Here is a 22,445-nt window from a genome sequence, read left to right on the forward strand (position 1 = left end):
CCCACACGGCTAGAGGAGCAGGTGGCTGGCAACGGAGCAGAAGCAGGAGCTCAGACCTGTTTGTGACCCATGACCCGGAGCGCAGACGTCTGTCGGAGCCGCTCCGCGGGGTGACAGAGAGCCAGGCGCTCGCGTTAGTTCCGCGGCATCGTTTGCAGCAGGTCGGTTCTCCTGCTCCGTCTTCTGGTTGCCTCATGGTGGCCAGACGGCCGCCACACCTCCAGCCCCAGGTGCGCATTCCGAGCAGGGAGAGAACGAAGCAGGAAGGGCGCAGGCCGTTTCGGCAACGCGCAGCGTTCCCAGAGCCCAGCAGCATTTCCCGCTGTCCAAAGGCGTCACAAAGCCACGACCACTCTTCCCAGACCTGAAGCTGGAACAGAACATCAAGGCGGGACTCTGGGCATCTGGGCGCTGCAGTGTGAGTTGGGGCACACGCCGTGGCCGCGCGCTGTTGGCCCCGCCTGAGGCAGGTGCCTGGGGCTGGGATGGACTCTGTCCCCAAAGAAGCAGGACAATCAGGCCATAAGAGGACTCCTTTAGGCCTTTGCTTAAGTGGCCAACATCTAGTGGTGATGCTGGCCCATGAACCCAGTGTGTCTGTCACCAAATGCCAGGCTAGTGGCCACCAACAACTCTGCCGACCTGCTGAGTCCCTGGGTACTTGCCCGGTCAAGTCCAGCAGCACATCTTGCGCGCAGTGTGACCTACAGTGAGGGACACAGGCTCTGGCGGGTACTGATGAGACAGACTGGGTGCCGTCCCCTCGCTCCTGACAGCTGTGGACAGGTTACCTGCTTGTCGTTCCAGCTCTCTGTCAAATGGGAATGGTGATATAAATCATCTGTGGCTTCTATTAGATCATGCAAACAAGGTCCTTGGAACGGTGCTGGCCAAGAATCAGGGCTCTGAATCATCGCAGCCCTGACCGGGTTGGGGAGGGCATTGTGGCGCGCTGATGGTGCGGATACGAGGAGGAGGAGGAGGAATCACAAGGTGGGCAGGAGAGCCAGGGATCACCCTGCCGTAGCTCCTCAGCCTTGAGGACAACAGGCACCCAAGCTATGGGGGGGGGTGGGGGCGTCCAGTGTCACGTGGGATTGCGTTGACTGTAATCTGGGCCGTCAGAATGCGTGTCTTTGCAAGGACAAAAACCCAACTCAGACTTGTTTACACACACGCCTGTAAAAATACTGCAAGCTTCAGGTACGGCTGGATCCAGGGGCCCAAGGAGTTCCCCAGGGACCTCTCTGTCCTTATGTCTTGGCTCTGCTTCCCTGGGAGCTAGCCGCTTTCTCAGGCAGGCTTTCCAGTGGGGGGCAGAGACGGCCCCCAGCAGCTTCCCAGCCCCAGCGGAGAGGGCGTGCCTGGGCACCCGCTGCCCCACCAGCTGTCCTGGACGTGGCTTTCCCTGAGCTCACTGGAGAGCGCAGGGGTGAGGCATTACGCTCAGGGGGGCCTGAGCCAGGCGCCCACGGGGAGATGGAGGGTCCACCTCAGTTGGACATCGTTGTCTGGGATGGGCACAGAGGAGTGTCTGAGCAGGGAAGAGGGGGTGAATGCTGCAGACAAAGCACATGGTGCCACCCCACCTGTCTGATCGGGTCATCCTGATGCTGACATCAAGACAGAATTGCACGTTTAAGGGCTTTACTGGGAGAAAAGCCTGTGGAGGATAGCGGGGGCTGGTGGGGGGGGTTAGACGCAGAGACGGGCTGGGACCCAGACGCCGGTGAGCGTACACCCTGCGGGTCCCTCATGCCATCGCGTGGGGCGGGCCTCCCGTGCGGCTGGACGATGCTCCGGTGTCTGTGCGTGCCATCTTCTTCATCCTTTCAAGGGCAGGCGCCAGGGCTGACTAGGGAGTCCCGGGCCAACGCCTGTAAGTGCCCGTGTTGCAAGGTGAGCCCGTTCTGCAGGCCCGTGCGGCGTAGTGTCCGAGGTTAGCACTGGTGGGTTGTCGGGAGATTCGACCTCACGTCCAGCGGTCTTTCTCCACCTGGTGTCTATAGACAACATGCTTCCATCCTCCCCGTCCTGGAGGCCGGAGGTCAGTGTCCCCGGCCCGACACCCAGGGCCCAGCCGGTGGCACGCCCTCTGGCTGGCGGCTGGAGGAGACTCCCTGCTGGCCACACCAGGGCTGCATCCTCAACGAGAGTGACCCCACAGCCGGGCCACAGCCCTTTTCCCCGCTAGTCCGCGAGCTGTGGGACGTGATGGGACTCCCGCCCATCTCTCTGCGCAGGTGTCCGACCGCTGCGACTGCGTCTTCGTCAACGGCAGAGAGATGAAGGGCAGGGTGGGCGCGGCGGTGCACTTCGCCTACCAGCACCTCAGCGCCGCCCTGGAGGTGGCCGTGTGGGTGCCCCGGCTCCCGCTGCACATCGAGGTCTCGGACGCCGAGCTCAACCAGATCAAGGGCTGGAGGGTGCCCATCGTCCCCAACCACAGGTGGGCGTGTCCCCCAGGACCCCGGTCCGAAGCCCAAATCAGTGTGCGTGGGCTGAACTTGGGGGTTGGCAGGGCACGCAGCCGGAGACTCTGGTGCCCCCAGCTCTCAGCTCTGTGTGCTTCTCTGCGGAGGTTCCCACTGGCCTCTGTCTCCGTGGCGACTCCACGGAAAGGGCCTCCTCCTCTCCTTCCCGATGATTGCCGCCACAGTCCAGAGTGAGGTCTTACCTTCACTCGGTGCTCGTCCCTGATCCAACCACAGCAGCCAAGGGGACGGCACACACGGTCCCCTGACTGGTGCTGCCATCCCGGCTCGGGGCTCCTGGTGAGGGTCCCATGTGGTCGTTTGCAGGTCTCAGCCCTCCCAGGAGGGTGAAGAGGGCCCCAGGTCCTCCCTGGCTGTGGCCACGCTCAGGCTCTGGTCACGCGGGTCTGTCCGTGGGGTCGCTCACAGCATGGCACCTGCTTCTTCAGAGCGATCCCAAGACGAGCCAAGGACAGAGCCCTAAGCCAGAGGCAGCTCCGTCCTTGAAACCGCATGTCAGAAGCGATATCCCGTCGCTTTTGCTGTGATCTTGCTTTGGAAGGAAGTTCCTAGATCCAGCCCATAGTCCAGGAAAGGGGGTTCCACAAAGTGGCTACCAGGAGGTGGGGCTCCCTGGGGGCACTGTAGACCTCTGCGTGCCGCCGAGTGCTCCCAGCGTTCTCGCTGTGCGAGTGGTCCAGCGTTCTGAGCATCGTTCTGAGCATTGTCCTCGCCTCTGAGCCCACGGCAGGCCCCGCCCTCCCCACAAAGCCCCGCCCTCCCCGTCCAGCCACGCCCTCCAAGCCCCGCCCTCCCCGCGCGGCCCCGCCCCTGACCTTTGGCCCAAGGAGCGGGCATGGCTAAGCTGAGCTGACCCTTTGCCAGGCCAGCTCGGGACAGCGAGGAGGAGGACGACGACGAGAGGCGGGGGCGGGGCTGCGCCCTCCAGTACCAGCACACCATGGTGCGCGTCCTGACTCAGTTTGTGGCCGAGTCAGCTGACCCTGGAGGCCACGTGGCGCACCTGCTGGGCTCCGACTGGCAGGTGGACGTCACGGAGCTGGTGAACGACTTCATGCAGGTGGAGGAGCCGCGGATCGCCCGGCTGCACGGGGGACAAGTGCTGGTCGGCCAGGAGCTCGGGATGACCACCCTCCAGGTAAGACCTCCCTGAAGGCAGGGACGCTCCTCGTGTTCGAGGACAGCCCCGGATTTCATGTAAAGGGCGACTCATGTCCAAGAGAACACGCGTGGCCCACAGGCGGGAGCTTGTAGCCTCCACACTGACTGACACGTTCACGGACCTGAGTTCCTGCCGTCAGTTCACAGACTGAAGCGGCGCTCATGCCTGGAACCCGAAACCAAGGAGCGAGCCTGGCGTCAGCCCGGCACTAAGTGACAGTGTGGTGCCCGGAGATGACGCAGTGTTCAGTGTCCGCTGTTACGCGGGGGACCGGGCCGGCTTCCCACGCGGGGAGCAGGGAGCATGTCCTGGTGGCCCACCTGCCCCCGAGCGCCTGAGCGCTTCCCCGTTACTCGCTCCCACGGAGCCCTCCCGGGTCACGGGCGCGCGTCTGCTTAAGTCTGAGGACTCGCGTCCCCGGCTCCTGCCGTTCGAGTGTGAGAGCCAGACGGGGAACCGGGGGCCGGAGCCTGCAGCGAAGCCGGAGCTTTGGCAGCTGGGCCTCCAGAGAGGCGCCCCGGACAGATGGCCTGGTAGCGTCGCCAGCGCCTCGGAGGGAGAGATGTGCCCAAGAGTGGCTGAGGGGCGGGCGCAGCGCGTCACGTGGGCGCCGGGGAGCAGGTCTCCCTCACAGGGCAGGGTGGGCCTGCAGGCGAGCTGCGTCTCCAGGTGGCCACGCTGTCCTCACAGAGAGAGCACTTGGGGTCTCTCCCAGGGGACCCTCGTGAGGACGCTGGTTGAGTGTCACAGCTCAGTGTGTCCCACAGTGTGGAGTGTGGGCTCCCGTGACACTGGGGCAGCACATGGACCTACACATGTGGGCTCCCGTGACACACTGAGGTGGCACGTGGGCCCACCGTGGGCTCCTGTGACACGCTGAGGTGGCACATGGGCCTGCAGTCTCGTCACACTGGCGTCAGGGGAGAGACCGAGCGCCTCAGGATCTAACCAGCGTGTCCAGCCACTGCCCTCGGCTGCTGTGACATGCTGAACAGACCGTTGAAGTGACCGAGTGACCAAGCAAACCTCCCTTGGCGCCGGCAGAGCGGAGCCCGCGGGGAGAGGGCCCGGAAGCCAGCGCCGACGTGAGGGAGAGCACTCCTGCCCCCTCCCCCACTGCGGCGGCTTCCGTGTCGGGGGGAGGGGTGCCGGTGCCCCCGCCCCGTCCGCTCTCGGACACCGTCCTGCAGGACGTTTTCACAGGCGAGATGCAGCTTTCGGATGAAGACACCAGAGACCAGTTTCCGTGGGTCCCGGCTCCGTCCCCCCGGCCCGGGACCCCCTCTGTGCTCCAGGAGGGGCCTCTGGGGCCGCAGACGGCTTTCCTTTGCAGGTCCTGTCGCCTCTGTCGGACGCCATCCTGGCGGAAAAGACCGTCACCGTGCTGGACGAGAAGGTGACCATCACCGACCTTGGGGTCCAGCTGGTGACGGGGCTGACCCTGTCCTTGCAGCTCAGCCCTGGAAGCAACAGAGCCATCTTCGCCACCGCGGTGGCCCAGGAGCTTCTGCAAAGGCCCAAGCAGGTGCGAAGGCTGGGGACAGTGCAGGGTGGGGCACCGCGGGCGGGTCACCCCCAGGGGAGGCCACACCTGCGGTGGGTGGGGGTCCCACAGTGGGGTTGCCTCACACATCAGGTGGGGTCTGCATGGAGCAGGGTCACGCCCCAGCTGCGGTCACACATTAGATGAGCTCACCCGCTGGGTGGAGACACTCACCCCCTGGGAGACAGGGACCGCACCCCGGGGACCGACCGCCCACCTGGGACGGGGCTTGTGAAGAGGCTGCCCTGCGCCGCGTTCCTCCGCTCCCAGGCCAGGACTCAGGACTGAGGGGTGGCAGCGAGCCAGGGGCGCTCAGCCCCCAGGAAAGGTCTAACGTGGCAACGTGAGAAGTTGAGGGGTAGAGGTGGCGTGACACTGGGCCACGCCGGGCTCCCCAGGCCCCCAAGCAGAGGGGCGGGGGGCGGGGACAGTCAGCAGGTAGCGTGCAGGGTACCTCTGGCTGGTGTCAGTCCTCGTCTCCAAGCCCAGACTGTCCGCGAGCGGGACACCCCCGTCCACACAGCCGGGGAGGCAGGGCCAGGAATCCCGAAGCCTGCACCCCCCGAGGTGTCCCGTTCTAGGCGGGGCCTCGCCCCGCGCGGTGGCCGATGAACCGGGGCGGCACTGCTGCAGCAGCCTCTCCACGGCACAGTGGCTGTTCCTTGCGTGAGCTTGGGGCGCGTGTGGCGGCCCCGCTGACAGTGACGTCCTTGGCCGTGCGATGGGTCCTCGTGCAGACTCTGCCGAGAACCCCGCCTCCCTCCAGCACCTCGCCTGCCGGGGGGCTTGCCCCCGTCCTTGAACCCATGGTCCTTCCTGGGCGGCTCTCTCCCGGCTTCACATCTTCATAAGAGTTCAGTTCCTTTGGTGCCCTGCGTGCCGCTCACCTCCCCTGTCCACGCGGCTGCAGGGCTTTTCCCTCTCCGTCACTTCTCTGCGGGTCTGTGTCCCGAGCCTCAGGGTCCCCGAGCTCTGGGGCCCGATGCGATGAGCTGCTCTTCCTCGACAGGAGGCGGCCGTCAGCTGCTGGGTGCAGTTCAGCGACGGCTCTGTCACTCCCTTGGATATTTACGATGGGAACGACTTCTCCCTGGTGGCCACCTCCCTGGACGAGAAGGTGGTCTCCGTGCACCGAGACCCCAGCTCCAGGTGGCCCGTCATCACTGCCGAGGCCGAGGGGCAGGGCACGCTGGTAAAGGTGGAGATGGTCATCAGTGAGTCCTGCCAGAAGTCCACGCGGAAGAGCGTGCTCGCGGTGGGCACCGCCACCGTCCAGGTGAGGTTCGGCCAGAGTGACGCCAGCCCCAACGCCAGTGACAGCGGACGTGCGGGCGCAGAGGCGCACGTGGGCAGTGGCGGCAGCGACAGGAGGCCCCGCGGGCCCTCAGAGGACTGGGGCGGCCACCAGGGACTCCCATCCAGCCGCCCTTCCGTGGGCGTCGTGGGGACAGGGAAGGCCACAACCGAGAGGCCCAGCTCCCAGAGGCAGCCTGGGCAGCAGGGCCTCTCCGACGGCACCAGTGACCAGCAGCCCGTCCCCAGTAGCCACACCCGCGCCCCCACCCCGGCCGGCCTGCCCGGAAGTCACGGGGCCGTGGACGCAGATGACCTTCCACAGGCCTCCCGGGGGCTGAGCGACCTGGAGATCGGCATGTATGCGCTGCTGGGCGTCTTCTGCCTGGCCATCCTGGTCTTCCTCACCAACTGCGCGGCCTTCGCGCTGAAGTCCAGGCGCAAGCAGCAGCCCTTCGCGGAGCAGGAGGGGCTGAGCCACCCCCACACCTGGGTCGGGCTGAGCCGCCGGACGGAGCTGCTGGAGAATCACGTTGAGTCGGCCTCCTCGCCTGACGAGCGCGTCACTGCCATCGACAGGGGCCTGGACTTCGAAGAGAGCAACTATCTGCTCAGCCCCCACTCCCAGGGCAGCCCCAGTGGGCGGCTGTTCAGTCCCCCTGGACCCGCGGATGGGGACCGTCCGAGGAACGAGCCCCCCACGTCCCCCACCTCCAAGAGGAAAAGGGTGACATTTGCCACCTTCGCCACCACCCCCTTGGAGGACAGGGGCCCCGCTGTGCACACCACGGGGCCGGGCAGCAAGGACGGCGTGGACTGGCTCTGCCCAGACCTGCACCCCGGGGAGCCCCGGGCCCTGCACGGCCACCTGGCCAGGCTGCGGGACGCCGCCTAAGCCGGCAGGTGCAGGCTGTGGCCCTCACTCCCCTCCCCGCCGTTCATGTGGGGACGGGCGGCGCGGTGCCCCTGGGGAGGGTGAGCCGGCGGGACGGGATGCCGCTGACCGCCCCCCAAAACGCCCGCCGACAGCCAGGGGCCGTGCACAGTGCGCGCTGGCCCTCAGCGGCCACGGTCCATCGCGTGCGGCGCGGTTGGTGAGACTCGGAAGAAAAACGAGTCTCTGAGCTGCTGTGAGGTCCCAAGAAGATCCAGTCCCTGCCCCTGCGGTGGGAGTGACGGACCCTGTGAAGTCCACGTGGCCTTTCAGCGCTGCAGGGGCGCTGACCTTGGTCAGGTGGGAGCTCAGCTGCGCAGTGAGAGGCGCCCGGGGCCCCATCCGCCCTGGGAGGCGAGGCGGCGAGTTACTGTCCCCGAAGCCCAGGCCGGAGCCGGCGGCTTGTTGGCACCAGAGCCAGGCAGTTCCCGACGGGACCGACAGGCCGTGGGGCCTCTGCAGCCGGCGCCCAGAGCAGGCGGACAATGCCCTCTGTGTAAGCCAGAGGCGGGCCGAGGACCTCAGCCAGGCCCGAGCACCGAGCATGTTTTCCCAGCAAGTTCGCCGCGTCCCCGTCTGTTCTCACCGCGCCTCGCCGCTCTTCCAAGGGCCCGTGGTCCCTGTGGGCAGGGGGCCGCTGCCAGCCTTCACCGAGTCTCTCACCTGGGGACGGTCGCTGAGAAGCCCTGCTGGGGAGACCGTGGTCGTGGAAGTCAGCACTGACTGGCCCTCAGTCCCCCTGTGGACAGTGATGTCAGGTCTCTGGGCCGAGGCTGCTGAGTTGGCAGGAGGCCCATCCCCCTGGCACGCGGGCAGAGTGTAAGGGTCGTGACCCCAGGGTGCGGGCAGGACCCCGACGCCATCCTGTGTGTGGCTTCCGGGAGCCCGTGGTTGTGGTCAGTCCCATGATGTTCCTGCAGCCGTGGGCCCCTGCTGATGCCCCTCGGAGGCGAAGCCTGCAACCGCGGGGGCTGGGGGGCGCTGAGCGGACTCGGCCCGCCTGACTCACGCCCAGACAGAGCCGGCGGAGCCCCCTGAGCATGGGGGGGTGGGGGGCAGTGTCGGAGGCCCTGCTGGGCATTCTTCTCGCTCCCCTGGTTTCCTCACGGCCTTTTCTGTCCCTGCTCTGGGGGCCCCTCTTTCCGGCCCCCCGCTCAGTGCCTCCCTGAGCCCAGCTCTCTGTCTGCGTGTCCCCCGTCTCCACCCCACCTCTCTCTGGCTCGTGTGCCTGTCCTCACACGGGGGCACTCAGCCCCCCCCCCCCGCCCCCTGAGAGCAGGATGTGTTGCAGGTCGAAGGGCGTGATCCGTATTTATAAACCTCCCGACTGTAAATACCAAGGCTGCCTCCAGCGTGTTTATGGCCGCCCGCGGTCCTTCCCCACGCTGACCCCTCCGAGGGGTGGCGTCCATCACAGACGGCTGTCCCCACGCTGCGGCCGTGGCGAACAGACGTCCGGGTTTAAGGGTCCCTGCGCGGTCCCGTCACAGCGTGGGTGCCGTGCTCCGCAGCAAGGCCACGAGGGCGGGGTGCAGGGCTCCAGGCCTCCCCTGCGGGGCCTGCGGGACCTGCGGGCGGTTTGCCGATAGCCCACAGGCGCCGCGCTCTGCCGGAAGCTGTGCAGACCCGTGGCGGGCACGTCCCCAGCCTCCCAGGGCCCCACCGCAGGGGAACTCGCTCCGGCCTCTCCGGCCGCCCGCACGTTCGGGCATCAGCTTCCCGTGGCGTGTCTGTGGCCACGGCTCTGGGCTGCGTTCAGAAAGGCTGATCTTGAGGTTCCTCTAGTCCGTGAGCCCCAAGACGGTCCCAGAGGAAAAGCAGTTGCGTGAAGCCCTTGGACGGCTGTGAACAGCATTACCTGTCCAAGTGCTGATCACGGGGCACCTCCTGCATGTTGGGGGCAGGGGCCCTGAGCCCCCGACCCCCCCTGAGCCCCCCATTCCTTTCACAGGTGGGCTGGACAAGGCCCCACACCCAGCACAGGAGACGGTTCTGTTTCCTGCCGTCATCTGAGATGCGTCCAAGTCCACGCAGGCTTTGAACATAATTCCCAGTCCGTCTCGCTGCTTCTGAGATAACAGACGTGATCAATACAAGCAATTAAAATGTTCCGCGTGTTCCCGTGTAACTGGGCAGACGCACGGCCCGAGGCGCACCTGTCAATGTATAGATCGTGGCAGGAGGGCGGCCGGCTGGTCACGTGCCGCCCCCGCCGAGCGCGTCTGCGTAACGGTGGTGCAGGAGCCGGGCAGTGAGAGGCTCGGCCCGCGGGAGCCTCTGAGGCCCGAGGTCGGCGGCACCCAGAGGCTGCGCCTTCCCTGCAAGCTGGGGGGGCCGGGCTCCAGCGTGGGGGTTGGGGGGGCTGTTACTGAAAGGGAGACAGGGACGGGTTCTGGGGTTGGTGGGCGGTCTGCCCCGGCCCCGACACCCACCTCTCTGGATGCCATCCCACAGCGCCTCCCAGAAGCAGGGCAAGGAGGCTGCAGGTTTGAGTCCCATGTGTGTGTGTGTGTGTGTGTGTGTGACACACATGTATGTACACGTGCAGATGTATGCACATGCAGTCGGTGCTCTGTGTCTGCAGGTTTTGCAGCTACAGATTCACCCAAGCACAGATTGAAACTATTCGGAAAAAAAGTCTCAGTAAGTTTGAAAAAGCAAAACTTGAACTTGGTACACTCAGCCCTGGGCCGGGCCCCTGAGAACGGAGTCGCATGGGGAGGCCCTGTGGGTCGTGTGCAAACACTGCGTCCATTTACACAAGGGCCTGCGCGTGCGGCTGTCCTGGGGCCCATGCCCCGCAGGTACAGGGGACAACCATGTGTGCGCAATTTATACACACGTGGCACACATGTGTAACGTGTCTGCGCATCAGCAGTTCTGAAATCCACTCAGTGGAGACCAAAGGACCCGCTGCAAGAAATGTCCACTGGGTCGTGTGGGGCAGGCCTGGGAGTCTGTGGTTTTTAAGAGCCCCCCCCCCCCCATTCTGATACACGGCCTTCCGACGCTGGGGCTTTATATCCCAGTTCTTTAACCACACAGGGGCCCTTCATCTTCCTGCCAGAAACCCCAGCGGCAGCCGCTGCTCAGGCCATTAATAAGCATTTACAACTCGCTGGTGCCCAGCCCCCGCCAGAGCGGATCGATAGCTGTCCTCTTAGCGCTGGGCTCCGCTGCGCGCATTGGGCGGCTTCCCAAGGTCGGAGCCAGGAGAGGAATCTTCTTAAAGAACAGCAGGGACTGCCAGGCTGGACCGCAGGGTGGGACCTGCTGAGACTCAACATCCCAACCACCGTCTGGAGGGCCGCTTGTGGGAAGAAGCCCCCGGACAGACGGACTAGCTGGCGCGACTCCCCTCGGTTACTACTCCCTGTGCGCCCAGGGCCCTGGCTCCCGCCCCGCCCCTGCCGGCCTCTGTTTCCCGCAGACAGGGCACCACAGAGGGAGGGCCCGGGGAGGGGAGGCAGTTCCTTAGAAAGGGCCGGCAGTGATTTCACTCGGTTTAGAGGCGGGGAGCTCCCTTCTCTTCCCTCCTCCCAGGGAAACATGCTGTCAGTGAACGTACAGCTCCGGCCCAAAGCTGCTGGTCTCCCGGATGGAAGGAGGCGCCGGCTGGCGTTTCATTCTGTGCTGTTTCCCGGGCGGGGGCAGTTCTCCAGGGGCAGCTGCCCCGGCAGCAGAGACGCCAGGCAGGCAGCGCGGGTGGGCTCACAGCTTTTACCCAAGGGACAGGTGGTGGGTGACGTCCAAGTCCCAGGCAGCCTGGCTTCTCAGTCTACGGAGTCGGCCGAAGACGAGGAGCTGCCTTATTCGGGGAGACTTGCTTGTTAACGCTCAATGAGATTGTCACTCCTCGCTGAGATGTGCGAGGTGGCCCGCAGGGACTGAAGAAGCTGCCTCTGTCCCCGGCACCTCACGTCCCTCCCACCTCAGGGCAGAGGCGGATTTAATGGCGCGTGCCCTGGACCCCGACTTCTGAAGGGCCCCCGTAATCCTGAACTTCGTAATTCCTTCTAATGACACCAAGTTTGGTTTCGTATGTGCAATTTTAATTACGTACAAGCTGTAAACTTGCGTGACCCTTCAGAAGTCGGGGGCCAGGGTGTGCGCCCGGTGTGCCTGCTGCACCTAAATCCGCCTCTGCCTCTGGGCGCTGGTATTCGCTCGCCCTCAGGTGCCAGTATTCACTACTCTTCCCGCTGCTGAGCAGCTTGGCCCCGGCGGTTGACCTTCCTGCTCGCTGCCTGTCACTCCCACCTGCTCAGAAACGCCTCCTCTCCCCCCAGCCCCGACCAAGCTCAGCCTGAGCCCCGTTTCCTCTTTGCCTCTCTCCCCAGCGCCCGGGCGGCTGTTGGACCTGCTTTCTGGTCCGTAGTTGCCCTCTGCCCCCTGGGACGCCGGCTGCCGTGAGGGCGGGCACCGCCTCCTTCCTGGCTCCCGGCCGCATTCCCAGCATCTCCAGCGGGGTCTGACCCCTTGGAAGTGCTCAACCCTGACACGCTGAGTGAGCAGACGGTGGATCCACGGGCGAGCCCCACCTGAGCCTCAGCGGGGGGAGATGAGAAAGGACCGCCGCCGAGGCGGGGAGGGGCCCGGGATGGCACGAAGGGACAGACCCCGGGTCAGGTAGGACGAGCTGGCTCTCGAGGGCACGCCGCTCAGACCACGCGGTGGGGCAGACGGAGCTGCGGCCTCAGTGGCGACGGGACCTGTCCCACCCAACACAAGCAGAGAGAGAGGGCCACCTCCAGGAGGATGGAGTCACGCGGGAGAACTTAATGAAACATTCTTGCTCCCGCTGAGGCATCAAATAGCTGTTTCCACATGGAAGCCCTCATCGCGCGTTGACGAGCCCTGGACAAACTGTTCCTCTATTTTTTATTTTTTCCTGGGAAATGAAATAGGTGAAAAAGATGAACCAAAAAGACTTTCCCCAGACCGCGGCCTTGGCTTTGAGCTCCGCTGCTCTGCAGGAAGGAAACCCGGACATGGCCGGTGCTTCTGAATCCAATTACAGGGAGGGATTAATTACGTGGGTCTCTGTCGCCTTGGGTTACAAATTGCTCACAGAGAAGGAGGCCTATTTTCTTTTTTACAAAGCAGTTCACCTCGCCGCCTTCCACCAGGAAAAGCAAAGGCCTCTCTTGGGAGATTTTCAGACTCAACCGCTAGGTTACTAAACAGCGCAAGGAGCTGTTAGCGCAGACCGCTCAGCAGTCACGTGCACGTGGCTAATTGGACTTTCCTGGGCTGGCCTTCACGTCTCTAGACCACTCTAGTCACCTCGGAATGGGAGATGGTGTCCCAAATGTCTGCAATTGAGCTGAGCTGGCCCGTTACCAAGTGTCAGGCTTCCACACAGAGCGGCCTCCACGTGGCGCAGAAGGGACAGTCACAAAGCCACCGGTCTCCGCGGGGTTAAGAAAAGTGCTAGCCCTGGATTGAGCGCCGGCCTGCGAGCCAAGTGTCGCTGGTTCGATTCCCAGTCAGGGCACATGACTAGGTGGCACACCAGGTCCTCAGTTGGGGGCGGGAGTGAGAGGCAACCACACAGTGATGTTTCTCCCCCTCTCTTTCTCCTTTCCCCTCTCTCTAAAAATAAATACATAAATAAACAGATTATTTAAAAAAAAAAAAGTGCTGGTCGTAAGGATCCTTTCAGCACCGGCGATTCCTGCCTCCACCGGCAAGTTTACCTAGAACTGGCCAGATGAAGCCGGAATGAGGGCAAATGTTAATACACTATTTCAGAGCAGGCACCACGCCGGTCTTGTCTTCTCTTGGGCTCCAACATCACCGGCGATCGGGGTGCCACTCTGAGGAGGAGCTGCGTGAGTGGCTGTGCCCAGGTCAGGTCACCTGGTGGGGGTGGGAGGCCAGGGGGCAGACACACCTGGCCCACCTGCATGTGCACTGGGTGCAGGCTCCGCCCCCACCCCCGCCCCCAGCTGAGCGGACCCCTCCTCTGCTCTCCTTCCTCGCTGTCACTCAGGCACACATGTGAAGCCTCAAACCCCAGGGACCCGGCTTCTGGACCTGGCACTGGGACCTTAAACCTTCCTCTGAAAATCTGCTTGGTGGGTCAAAAGCTTTGATATTCAAGATTTCTGTTTTCTCTTGAGCGTCGTTCAGAAGCTCCTCAGAAACTCCACGCCAAGGATGCCACCCTTTCACTGCCTGAGTTTCACTGTGGCGGTGCCCAGCTCCACTCCCAAACGCAATGAGCTGGAACTGTCTCGTTTCCTCAGAGAATCACGCGTGTGCATATGGGGGCACATGGAAAAAATGCTTATTGGTTCATATATTTGCACATTATTCTGCCACCAAATAACAGGAAAAAATGCATGAAGGGAGGGGCATCGCTTATGGGGTCGATCCAAAGAGCGGCTGGCTGCAGGCGGCTGTAAAATATCCTAGAAAGTCGAGTCGTCTTGCACTCAAGACCTAATGATCAATTTCAGGCCTGCGCTGCTAACCCACGAGTAGTAACAACTCCTGGAAGTGTGCACCTCATTCCAGGTACGTGGGACGTTAGGGCTGAGGGGAGCAAAGACCGGCCTCTGCCTCGGTCAGCTCAGTGCCTGCGGCCCCAAGAGCCCACAGGGACAGGTGCCCGGGGGGTCAGGGTGCTTCGTGTGCTCGTGGTGGCCTCGGAGAGAGGAGATGAACACTGCAGAGGTGGTCACACCGGGGACGCGCAGACCTGCTAACGAGAAACTCAGCCATGGAGAAGGGACCAGACGAAGGGACGGCAGTCGAGCTCCTGGGGCCTGAACTGCGGCGAGGGGGAGGGCGTGGGGACACCGGCGGAAGACGAGGGTCGTGGAGCGGAGGTTGTCTGTGAGGCCGTCTGGGCGCCAATTCTGCGGCTTCTCCAAGGTGAAGCTCACTTCTTGAAGTCTGCTCTTCGATGAGGAAGTTTCCAGAAGGCTCTTTCTGCCTCTGTTGACTCTTAATGGCCTTCAGCTGAAAGGGCAGCAAGTTTTGGGCTCAATATTCAGACCCATTCGGCGCCCTCTGACCTGGGCAAAGACACGTCTAAGCCACGTGCCAACTACATTCCTTAGCGTTATCACCAAACTAGCCGCGTGGGCTATGGCAGTCACGTGCAGTGTGGGGGCAGGAGAGAGACAGACAGACAGACAGGCAGACAGGAGGAGCGCTCTAACCAGCGCACCCAGGCTGGCTCACCCAGGAAGCCACGGGGCCCCTGTGAGCGCTGATGAGCCCCGCAGGTAACGCGCTGTGGGGAAAGCACCAAACCCTGACACCGGAGAGCAGCTGATCAGAAGGGTCCTTGGAGAGCCTTGCCCTAGAGGACGCTCTGGCCGTGGGGTCTGCAGGCACCGTTTACCGCATGGGGAGAGCTGACCGCCGAGGGCAAGAGCCGCCGGGGGCCCTCGGGGCTGGGCGCGCCCTGAGGGAGAAGAGCTGGCGCGAGGCCGGGCTGCCCCGCATCGTGCGCTGCGTGACCACGGGCGAGACAGACTGGGAGTGGGGGCGTCTGTCTGGCACAGGTACAGGGGGCCACCCTGGGTCACGGGAGTCACGTGGGGGCGGGAGGGCTTCGCTGGGGTGGGCGCGGGGCTCAGCCTCGGGCGCGCGGCCACTGCCCGCTGACTGCACGACGACAGTGATTTGACTCGCAAACGCAGCTGCTGCCCCATCGCCTCGTGTGCGACGGGGGCCTGTCTGCCCGCCGAGTCTCTCACTGCGTTTAGACCCACAGCACAGAGCTGAACGCGTGTGGAGACGAAGGCTCCTTGGCAGGGCACGCGCGCGTCTTCAGACGGTGTCAGCAGTTTGGCGGCCGTTTCGTAGGCGAGGAATTCGCGGCAAATACCAAGCCCGAAAGCTCTCCCGGGCCCCGTGCCCCCCGGCGGGGCAGCCGTCCGGTGTGCGCCTTCCTGATGTGGGGAGACGCTGCGTGCGCGTTTATATCGGACACTAAAGGAGACAGTGCGTTTTAAACGAAGCGCCGGCGCCCGGAGCCGGGCCTCTGCCCCTGAGCGGGAGGCTTTGGTCCCTCGGCGGCCCGGCGGGTTCTCGGCGGGGCTGGGAGCGCCTGGGTGTGAGTCCGCAGGACACGGGTCGTGGAGACAATCCCTTTGCGTCAGGTGGCGGCCGCAGACCACGAGGAAGCCGGTCCCTTGCGCGGACACCCTCCCCCCGCCTTGGCAGCTCCTGTCCCCCCAGGCTCTGCGGGAAGATCGTCTGAGAAATTCCGCGTCGCTCCTGCCCATCAGCCAGGGAGACGCTGCAAAACGCTGAAACATGAAGTTAACGGCGCAGGAAGCAGAGACCGTGTAGGGTGTTGATGGGAAAGCCTTTCCTTCCACCGCCGCCCGGGCCCTAAAGTAGCGAGTGCGTCTCACCCCGCCCCCCCTCACCCCCAGATGCCCCCGGTCCCGTCTCCTTCTGAAGCGCGGGGGCCGGGCTGGGGGGTCTGCTTCTCGCTCGGGAACAAAGAACAGCCGTTTCTGCACAGCTGACACCAATGCGCTTTATTCACTTAAACGTGCGTCCCCCGCGTGCCCGCGGCGTGTGCGCGTTGGGACGAGGGCTGACACTGATGGCGGGACGGGGCGCCACAGGGACAGAGCGAGGCGGCCAGACCACAGCGCCTTGAAACCTGCAGCCCCTGCGGCATGACCAGGCGCCGCGCAGGTGCGTCTGCTCGTCCGGAGTGGGAGCCCGGCCCGCGGCCCCGCCCTCTCCTCGGGGCGCCCGGAGGGCGGGGACGTGGCCCGGCGCGCGTCGGATGCGTAACAGGGGCGCCGGTCAGCGGGCCTGGGGACCGGTGCCCGCCTCGAGCGTCCGGGCGAGGTGCTGGTAGGTGTCCCTCTCCGCCTGCCAGGAGTGGTGCGCCTCCACGTAGGCGCGTCCGCCGGCCCCCAGGCCTCTTCCCAGCGCGGGGTCCCGGACCAGGCTCTGCGCCAGCTGAACGAACTCCTGCGGAGGAGGACGGGGAGAGCGGGGTGAGCCGGCGCGCAGGGCGTGCGCCCCAAAGCCGCGCCCGCGTCGGCCCCAGCCTCTCTCTGCGCACCCGCCCGCCCTGGCTTGGAGGGAGCGGCCTGCAGGAGGGACGAGTCGGTGCCAGCGTTGGGACGAGGTAAGAAATTGATATATTGGGTTGGCCAAAAAGTTCGTTCGTTTTTTTTTAAGCTGGCTCTGGTAGGACTTAGTTGTCTTTAATTTCATTCGAAACAATTTTGTTAGATTGTGTTGCCGTAGGTGTGACATCAGCGTGCATTTAAAAGAAATTATCAAGATTGGTGAGCTTTTGTGTAGCCATTTTAATATGGAAGGGGCTTTATTATTTCAAGAAAAGTAAAAATGCCACGGAAATGCAAAAAGAGGTGTGTGCGGGGCGTGGAGGAGGGGCCGGGAGTGGCCGAGCCTGTCAGAGGCGGGCGGGGAGGGTCTGTGGGCGGTGCTCCACAGCTGGTCGGATGGACCCGCCAAAGTTGATTGTGATCAAATCAAGACATTAATTGAGAACAGTCAATGTTCCGCCACGCGGGAGACAGCGGACGTACTCAAAACACCCAAATCAAGGAAGTTATTGGTGAATATGAAAAATGTGTCTCTTATTTTACGGAAAACACTAAACAGACATTTTGGCCAGCCCAGCATAAGCACGCGCGCGCGCGCGCGCACACGCTAGAACGAAACCTGGGGATAAATGTCAGCCGTCAGTTCCGCTTCTGGTCTTCCGTCCCTAGGTCCCCAAACCCGCTGCGTCTGCCCCAACACTGACTCTGACAGTCACCACCTCCTCCCCCGCTGAGTCTCAGCTGAGTCCTGAGTCGGCCGACCCCAGGGCCCGGGGGCACCTGACGTGACCCTTGTCTGGCCCCGGCTACGCCTCACTGTGTGGCTCCTGGCTTCAGACTAGGGGTGCCGTCTGGTGCAGCAGCCACTGCGTCAGAGCAGAGCTGATTCTCTTCTGAAAGGCAGAGCTATGCTGTGTGGCCTCGGGTGTGGGCGGCCTCTCTGAGCCCCACTCTTGGCACCGCTAAAGGGGTGACGGGCAGCCCCGCCCCAGGCCCACGGGGGAAGGGGGGTGGGATCGGACTGTCCCTGCCTCTCCTGTTGCTGAGTCTCGGAAGGCCCCTGTCTCTTAGGGACCCATCTTTAACATCAAACCCCTCCTGACTGGGAAGAATTCGGATTATTATTTGGGTGGTTAAAGGGTGTTCAGAGGCAGGAGGGGAGCCCTCGGCAGTGACTCCGCTGACGCCTGAATCAAAGGCTGTTTCCTGCGCCCGTTCCCTCGTCCAAACCTCAGGGACAAGGACAGAATGCCGGCGGAGGGCTGGGTGGACACAGGGACAGGGCAGAGTCCGGCACAGACATCGCCGCCACCATCATCGTCCCCCAAGCCCGTGAACTGCAGTAATGCAGCCACGCCTGCAAGTCACTCACGGTGCCCGCTGCGTGAAGGGTGCATCCCCTGATCTCCAAGTTACCGCGAACGAAACGCCAAATGCCTTCTGCAGCGAGCAGTGTAAACAGCGATATTTAAGATAGAGTGGAATTGCGTTTTTTAGCTACTGTGTATACTTAATGGTAAAATCGGTGTTCTCTTTTACAGTAAGAATATAACACATTTATTCCCATCTCATAACAGAGCCACATTCTTTTGAAACTTATTTGGTATATTACTGTGTGACTGGTCCTGTCTTTGATTTGTGTGATGCAGAGATTTTGAGTCCCCTGCTTGGGATTCCTAGGGGATATAGGACCATTTACAGCAGAATCGTGAATGGTAGTTCCTGGGAAAGGAGGTGATAAAATAGTACATGTTTTTCTCTCCCTGTGGAAGACCGAACAGCAAACACAGACGTAAGGGAGGCAGGGAGATGCGCCTGGGCCGCCGCACAAGGACCCTGACGAGGGGCCGAGGGTAAGGGACCGTCGCAGTCTGGGCGAGTGAGCATCCCTCCCAGGTCCTGGCGCCTCCTCGGCTGGACTCAGGCGGCGCCCACCTGAGCGCAGTGAGAAACCAGTGCTGCGGGCGGAGAGGGTGCAGAACAGCCCCCTTCCCCTCACAGTACCGTGGCTTCGCGCAGGAAGTGACGCGGTTTTGAACACTTGGTCACGAGTGATCAGATACATGTGGCCGCCTCCAGCCCGGCAACGCGCGGTCGAGAAACGCGGGGCTGCCTGGGGCGGTCGCCCTCACCGAGATCAGAGATCTGGCCCCGGCCACGTGGCTCAGCTGGCTCGAGCGTGGTTCACGCACCAAAAGTTTGCGGGTGAGATCCCCAGTCGGGGCACGTACAGGAGGCGCCCGGTGAGTCTCTCTCTCTCTCTCCCTCTCTCCCCCCACCCTCTTCCTCTCTCTCTAAAACTCAGGGGACATACCCTCAGGTGAGAATTTTTAAACATCAGAAATCTGAGCATCTCAAGGGGAAGTGACTGTCTCAAGGTCACGCAGCTCGCCGGTGCCACGACCAGGAAGTGCTCTCAGATCGCGTCGGGGGGTCCCGTGTGGTCCCAGCCAGCACCGCGTCCTACAGAGCCGCCTGGTCGTGACGGGGAGGCTGAGAGCTGCCAAAAACGCAGACGCCACAGACTCGGAGGGAAACCACGTGAAAAGCATCCGGACAAGTGGGGCCCAGGGCGGCCTCCCCTGTACCTGGGGGTCGGAGAACAGCAGGCCCGTAGCTCCGTGCTGGACTACAGCGGCGTTCCCCGGGATGCTCCTGGCCAGCACCGGGACCCCCAGCTCCATGGCCTGCGGGGCAGAGGGGGACGTGGGAGGTCACGGGAGAGCGCTCAGAGCCCGTCTGCGGCGGTAGCCTCCCAGGCAGCCGGCCATCCGGCCCCTCCCTCACAGGGCCATCCCGATGGCAGCACTGGGCTGTCCTGACTTCCTGTATGTGCACGTTCTGGGACACGAGACACTGTCACCGATGGGCGTAGGTCCCGCCGTGCCACCAAGAAACCCCTGCCCCCATGGTCACTGGACACTGCTTCAGTGGCAGTTGGGAGTCACATTTTTTATGACCAACCTTGCCCTCCCTGATACGTCATGTTCTTCCAGCACAAGTGGCACAAATGCCACGGGGACGGAGTGGGTGTCTTTGGCATAGGCACAAGGACCCGAAGGAGCATGGTTTATCGCCAAGCGGGATTCCAACCCCATGGTCTGGGGTCAGCGGTCACTTTGTCCCGCCCTGTCCCCAAGCGCTTCAGCCTTTGGTCAGTTCACAGTCAGCCTTTTAAAGCCCTCCGTAGCGTCTCTAAGGACACCGCGTCCCACCACAGCAGCGCTGTCTGGGCTCCGGGCCAACACAGCGACCAGACCCTCTGCCTGGCGGCTCGGTCCCCGGGTTTAGGGTTTTCGGGCCTCGGAGGGAATGAGGAGCCACAGGGTTCAGTCACCAGGCCCAGCATTTTCCTGCTCACATGCGGTGTGGGGGGCGGGGTCTGAGGCACCCACAGACACGCCCGCAGTGCACGCGAACCTGATGTCCTCGGGGGGGCCAGAGGCATTTTGGGTACAAGTCTTCAATTCCAAACCCCGACTTGCACCTTAAAAACTACTTCAGTCTCGGGCTGCCCGTGCTCCCCAAAGTGAAGTTGAGGAGCCCCCTCCTGACTGTGACAGCTGTGACAGCGCACAAGGCCCCTCGCTTTCCACGGTGAGGAAGGCACGGTCCTGCCATGCACACATACAGCGGGACACTGGCCAAGGTCAAATGACACAGGGCACAGTTGTCCTTCAGACCCTTAAATGAGTCTTCCTGTGGAGCCTGACCCTGGGAGCTGAGAGTCCAGAATTTCTTCTTGTGGCTCTTTGCTTTAACATGTGACTGTCCCCCCTGGGCACCGAGAAGTGGGAGCGGGGGGAGGCAGAGTGTGTGTGTGTGTGCACATGTGTATCATGTGAGTGCACACATGTGCTCCAGGTGGGGCCCCAGGGCAGGTGTGCAGGCACGTATGGATGTTGTATGTGTGTGCATGTGTGGGTGAGTGCATGTGTGTGTGTCTGCATTGTACATGTGGGCATGCATGTGCTCTAGCGTGGGGGGCAGAGGGCCTAACGAGGAAGACTCGGATAAGAAAACGCTGGTTTGTGAATTCCTGTAAAGCTAACGCGTGACTGCAGGGCCCTGCCCACTGCCGCGGAGGCTGATTTTAAACCTCAGGGGAGATTAAGGCCCATCATTAAGCTCGAGGAGGTGCTGATATCAGGCCGAAGATAAACATGACATCACAAACCCACGTGACCTGCTACAAGAGCCTCCCAGCCCTGGACTCCTGGGCCAGGGGGTGCAGGGCTTCTCCCGCACCCCCATTTTGTTTTTCTTTTTTAAATGATGCCACACTAAAATAGCATTTTGGGCATAGAACCCTGGTCACATCTTAAATTTAGGGATTATTCTTTTTTCTTGTTGGGTTACCACGTTCATGGACCGTTAGCCACTAAATTCCGCGGCTCCAACTAGTGTCTAAAGGGAGCAGCGCGTCTTTTAAACACTCCTGGAGCAGTACCAGCGTCGCTCCGAGGGGGCACGGAGAGAGAAGCCCAGGGAGCGAGGAGGAAACCATGAAACCACTTCAAAGACCCGGAGGGCCAGAGGCGGCCTGCTTCCTTCCCTCCGGCAGGTGTGGCCTGTGCTCACCAGCCTGTGCCCATGCCACGGGTCCCGTGCGCTGAGACCCACAGACACACGGGCACACAGCAGCCTGGGGCTGCAGGGTCCGGAGAAAACCCGGTTCCACCTCCACCCCCCGGGAGAGCAGTGACAGGCCGTTCCCGTGCGCGCGCTCCGGCCCGGGGAGTCTGTTACCTCCAGGATGGCCGCGGACATGCCCTCGGAGACGGAGCTGTTCACCAGGGCGGCGCACCTCTTCAGGGCGGCGTGCAGGTGCCCCTGCGGCATCTCCCGGGCCAGGCGCACGCCCGCGCAGCTGAAAGAGAGGGCCCCGCGGGCCGGGAGGCGTGTCTGCTGTGGGGGCTTACGGGCGGGGCTGGGGAAACACCCTCTGTCAGAGTCAGCGTCACTGATCAAGGGTTCGGCACAGGCAGCCATGTTGGGGTGAGAGTCCCGGCTCGTACATGGGAAGTAATGGTGCCCGGGATCGCGCGGGGCCATCGGAAGGGTCAGAGGAGGAGTCACTTGTAAGGAGCTGGGGACAGAGGCGGGACACGGACATGGCTGCACAAACGTGGGGCCAGGTGAACGTGCTGGCCCCTGGGCGCCCTCGCCTGCAGACGCCTGCTGGCTTCTGGTGCTCACCTCTTCACCTTGGCCTTCACTGTCCTGGTAAACACCGGGTCCACCTGCCAAGAGACAAAGACAGGTGTCAGGAAAAGCCTGCAATGAGCCTGCAGCGCAGAAGAACTGGCATCACAGCAGAGCCACAGCGGACAGTTTAGGAAGGAAAAGAAATCGGACAGGAAAGAGCCCCCGAGGCCGGCTGTTCCACACGCGCAACACGGAAAAGAGGTGGACGTGAGAGAAGGCCCCAACGACACACACACACACACACACACACACACACACACACACACACTCTCCTATCTGCTGTTTGGTCTGCAGGACCGGCGCCTGGAGCCCCGTCCAGGCCTGGACACAGAGGCCGCCACCCCACGGGGTGACCTGGCCACAGCTCAGTGACAGGCACGCCTGGTCCATCAGTGTGTGGATTTTGTCGTACAGACTTTGAGGCTGAATGAGTTGGGACCCTCAGTAGGTCTAGGACAAAGGATATGACGGACATAAACATTTATTCTTAATCGGGAGCCATCCCAGAAACACAGATCTAAGGCCAAGGGCGCACCCGTCACTGGTGAAGAGGGAGGGAGTGTGGTCTCTCCAGACAGTGGGGACTTATTGGGGCCCTTAGTGGGCCCTAAAAGAGTGGGGCTCTGGCCCCTGCTGCGGTGTGGGAGAACCTAAACACACGCTGCTGAGAGACGCCAGGCCAAGGCCACACGGTGTGATCCCAGGCCTAGGACACGTCCGGAACAGGTAGCTCCATGGAGGGAGCACAGAG

General features: G+C 62.9%; 2 protein-coding genes across 2 annotated transcripts in view; one reads left to right on the forward strand and one right to left on the reverse strand.

Annotated features, from left to right (window-relative positions):
- TMEM132D (transmembrane protein 132D) overlaps positions 1-7,496 on the forward strand; it is a 61,855-nt gene extending 54,359 nt beyond the window's left edge. Inside the window, exons 8-11 of the mRNA XM_090292363.1 lie at positions 2,244-2,449; positions 3,360-3,633; positions 4,991-5,182; positions 6,210-7,496. Coding sequence (XP_090148489.1) covers positions 2,244-2,449; positions 3,360-3,633; positions 4,991-5,182; positions 6,210-7,388 — 1,851 coding nt within the window. The 3' untranslated portion in view covers positions 7,389-7,496. The remainder of the gene's footprint in view (positions 1-2,243; positions 2,450-3,359; positions 3,634-4,990; positions 5,183-6,209) is intronic.
- Positions 7,497-15,919: 8,423 nt separating this feature from the next.
- GLT1D1 (glycosyltransferase 1 domain containing 1) overlaps positions 15,920-22,445 on the reverse strand; it is a 29,219-nt gene continuing 22,693 nt past the window's right edge. The window contains exons 9-12 of the mRNA XM_090290688.1: positions 21,686-21,729; positions 21,236-21,356; positions 19,075-19,173; positions 15,920-16,382 (exon numbers count right to left, since the gene is read on the reverse strand). Of these exons, the coding sequence (XP_090146814.1) occupies positions 16,212-16,382; positions 19,075-19,173; positions 21,236-21,356; positions 21,686-21,729 (435 nt within the window). The 3' untranslated portion in view covers positions 15,920-16,211. The remainder of the gene's footprint in view (positions 16,383-19,074; positions 19,174-21,235; positions 21,357-21,685; positions 21,730-22,445) is intronic.

The sequence above is a fragment of the Furipterus horrens genome, unplaced genomic scaffold (assembly GCF_987537825.1).
Source record: "Furipterus horrens unplaced genomic scaffold, mFurHor1.1.pri manual_scaffold_11, whole genome shotgun sequence".
Lineage (NCBI taxonomy): Eukaryota > Metazoa > Chordata > Mammalia > Chiroptera > Furipteridae > Furipterus > Furipterus horrens.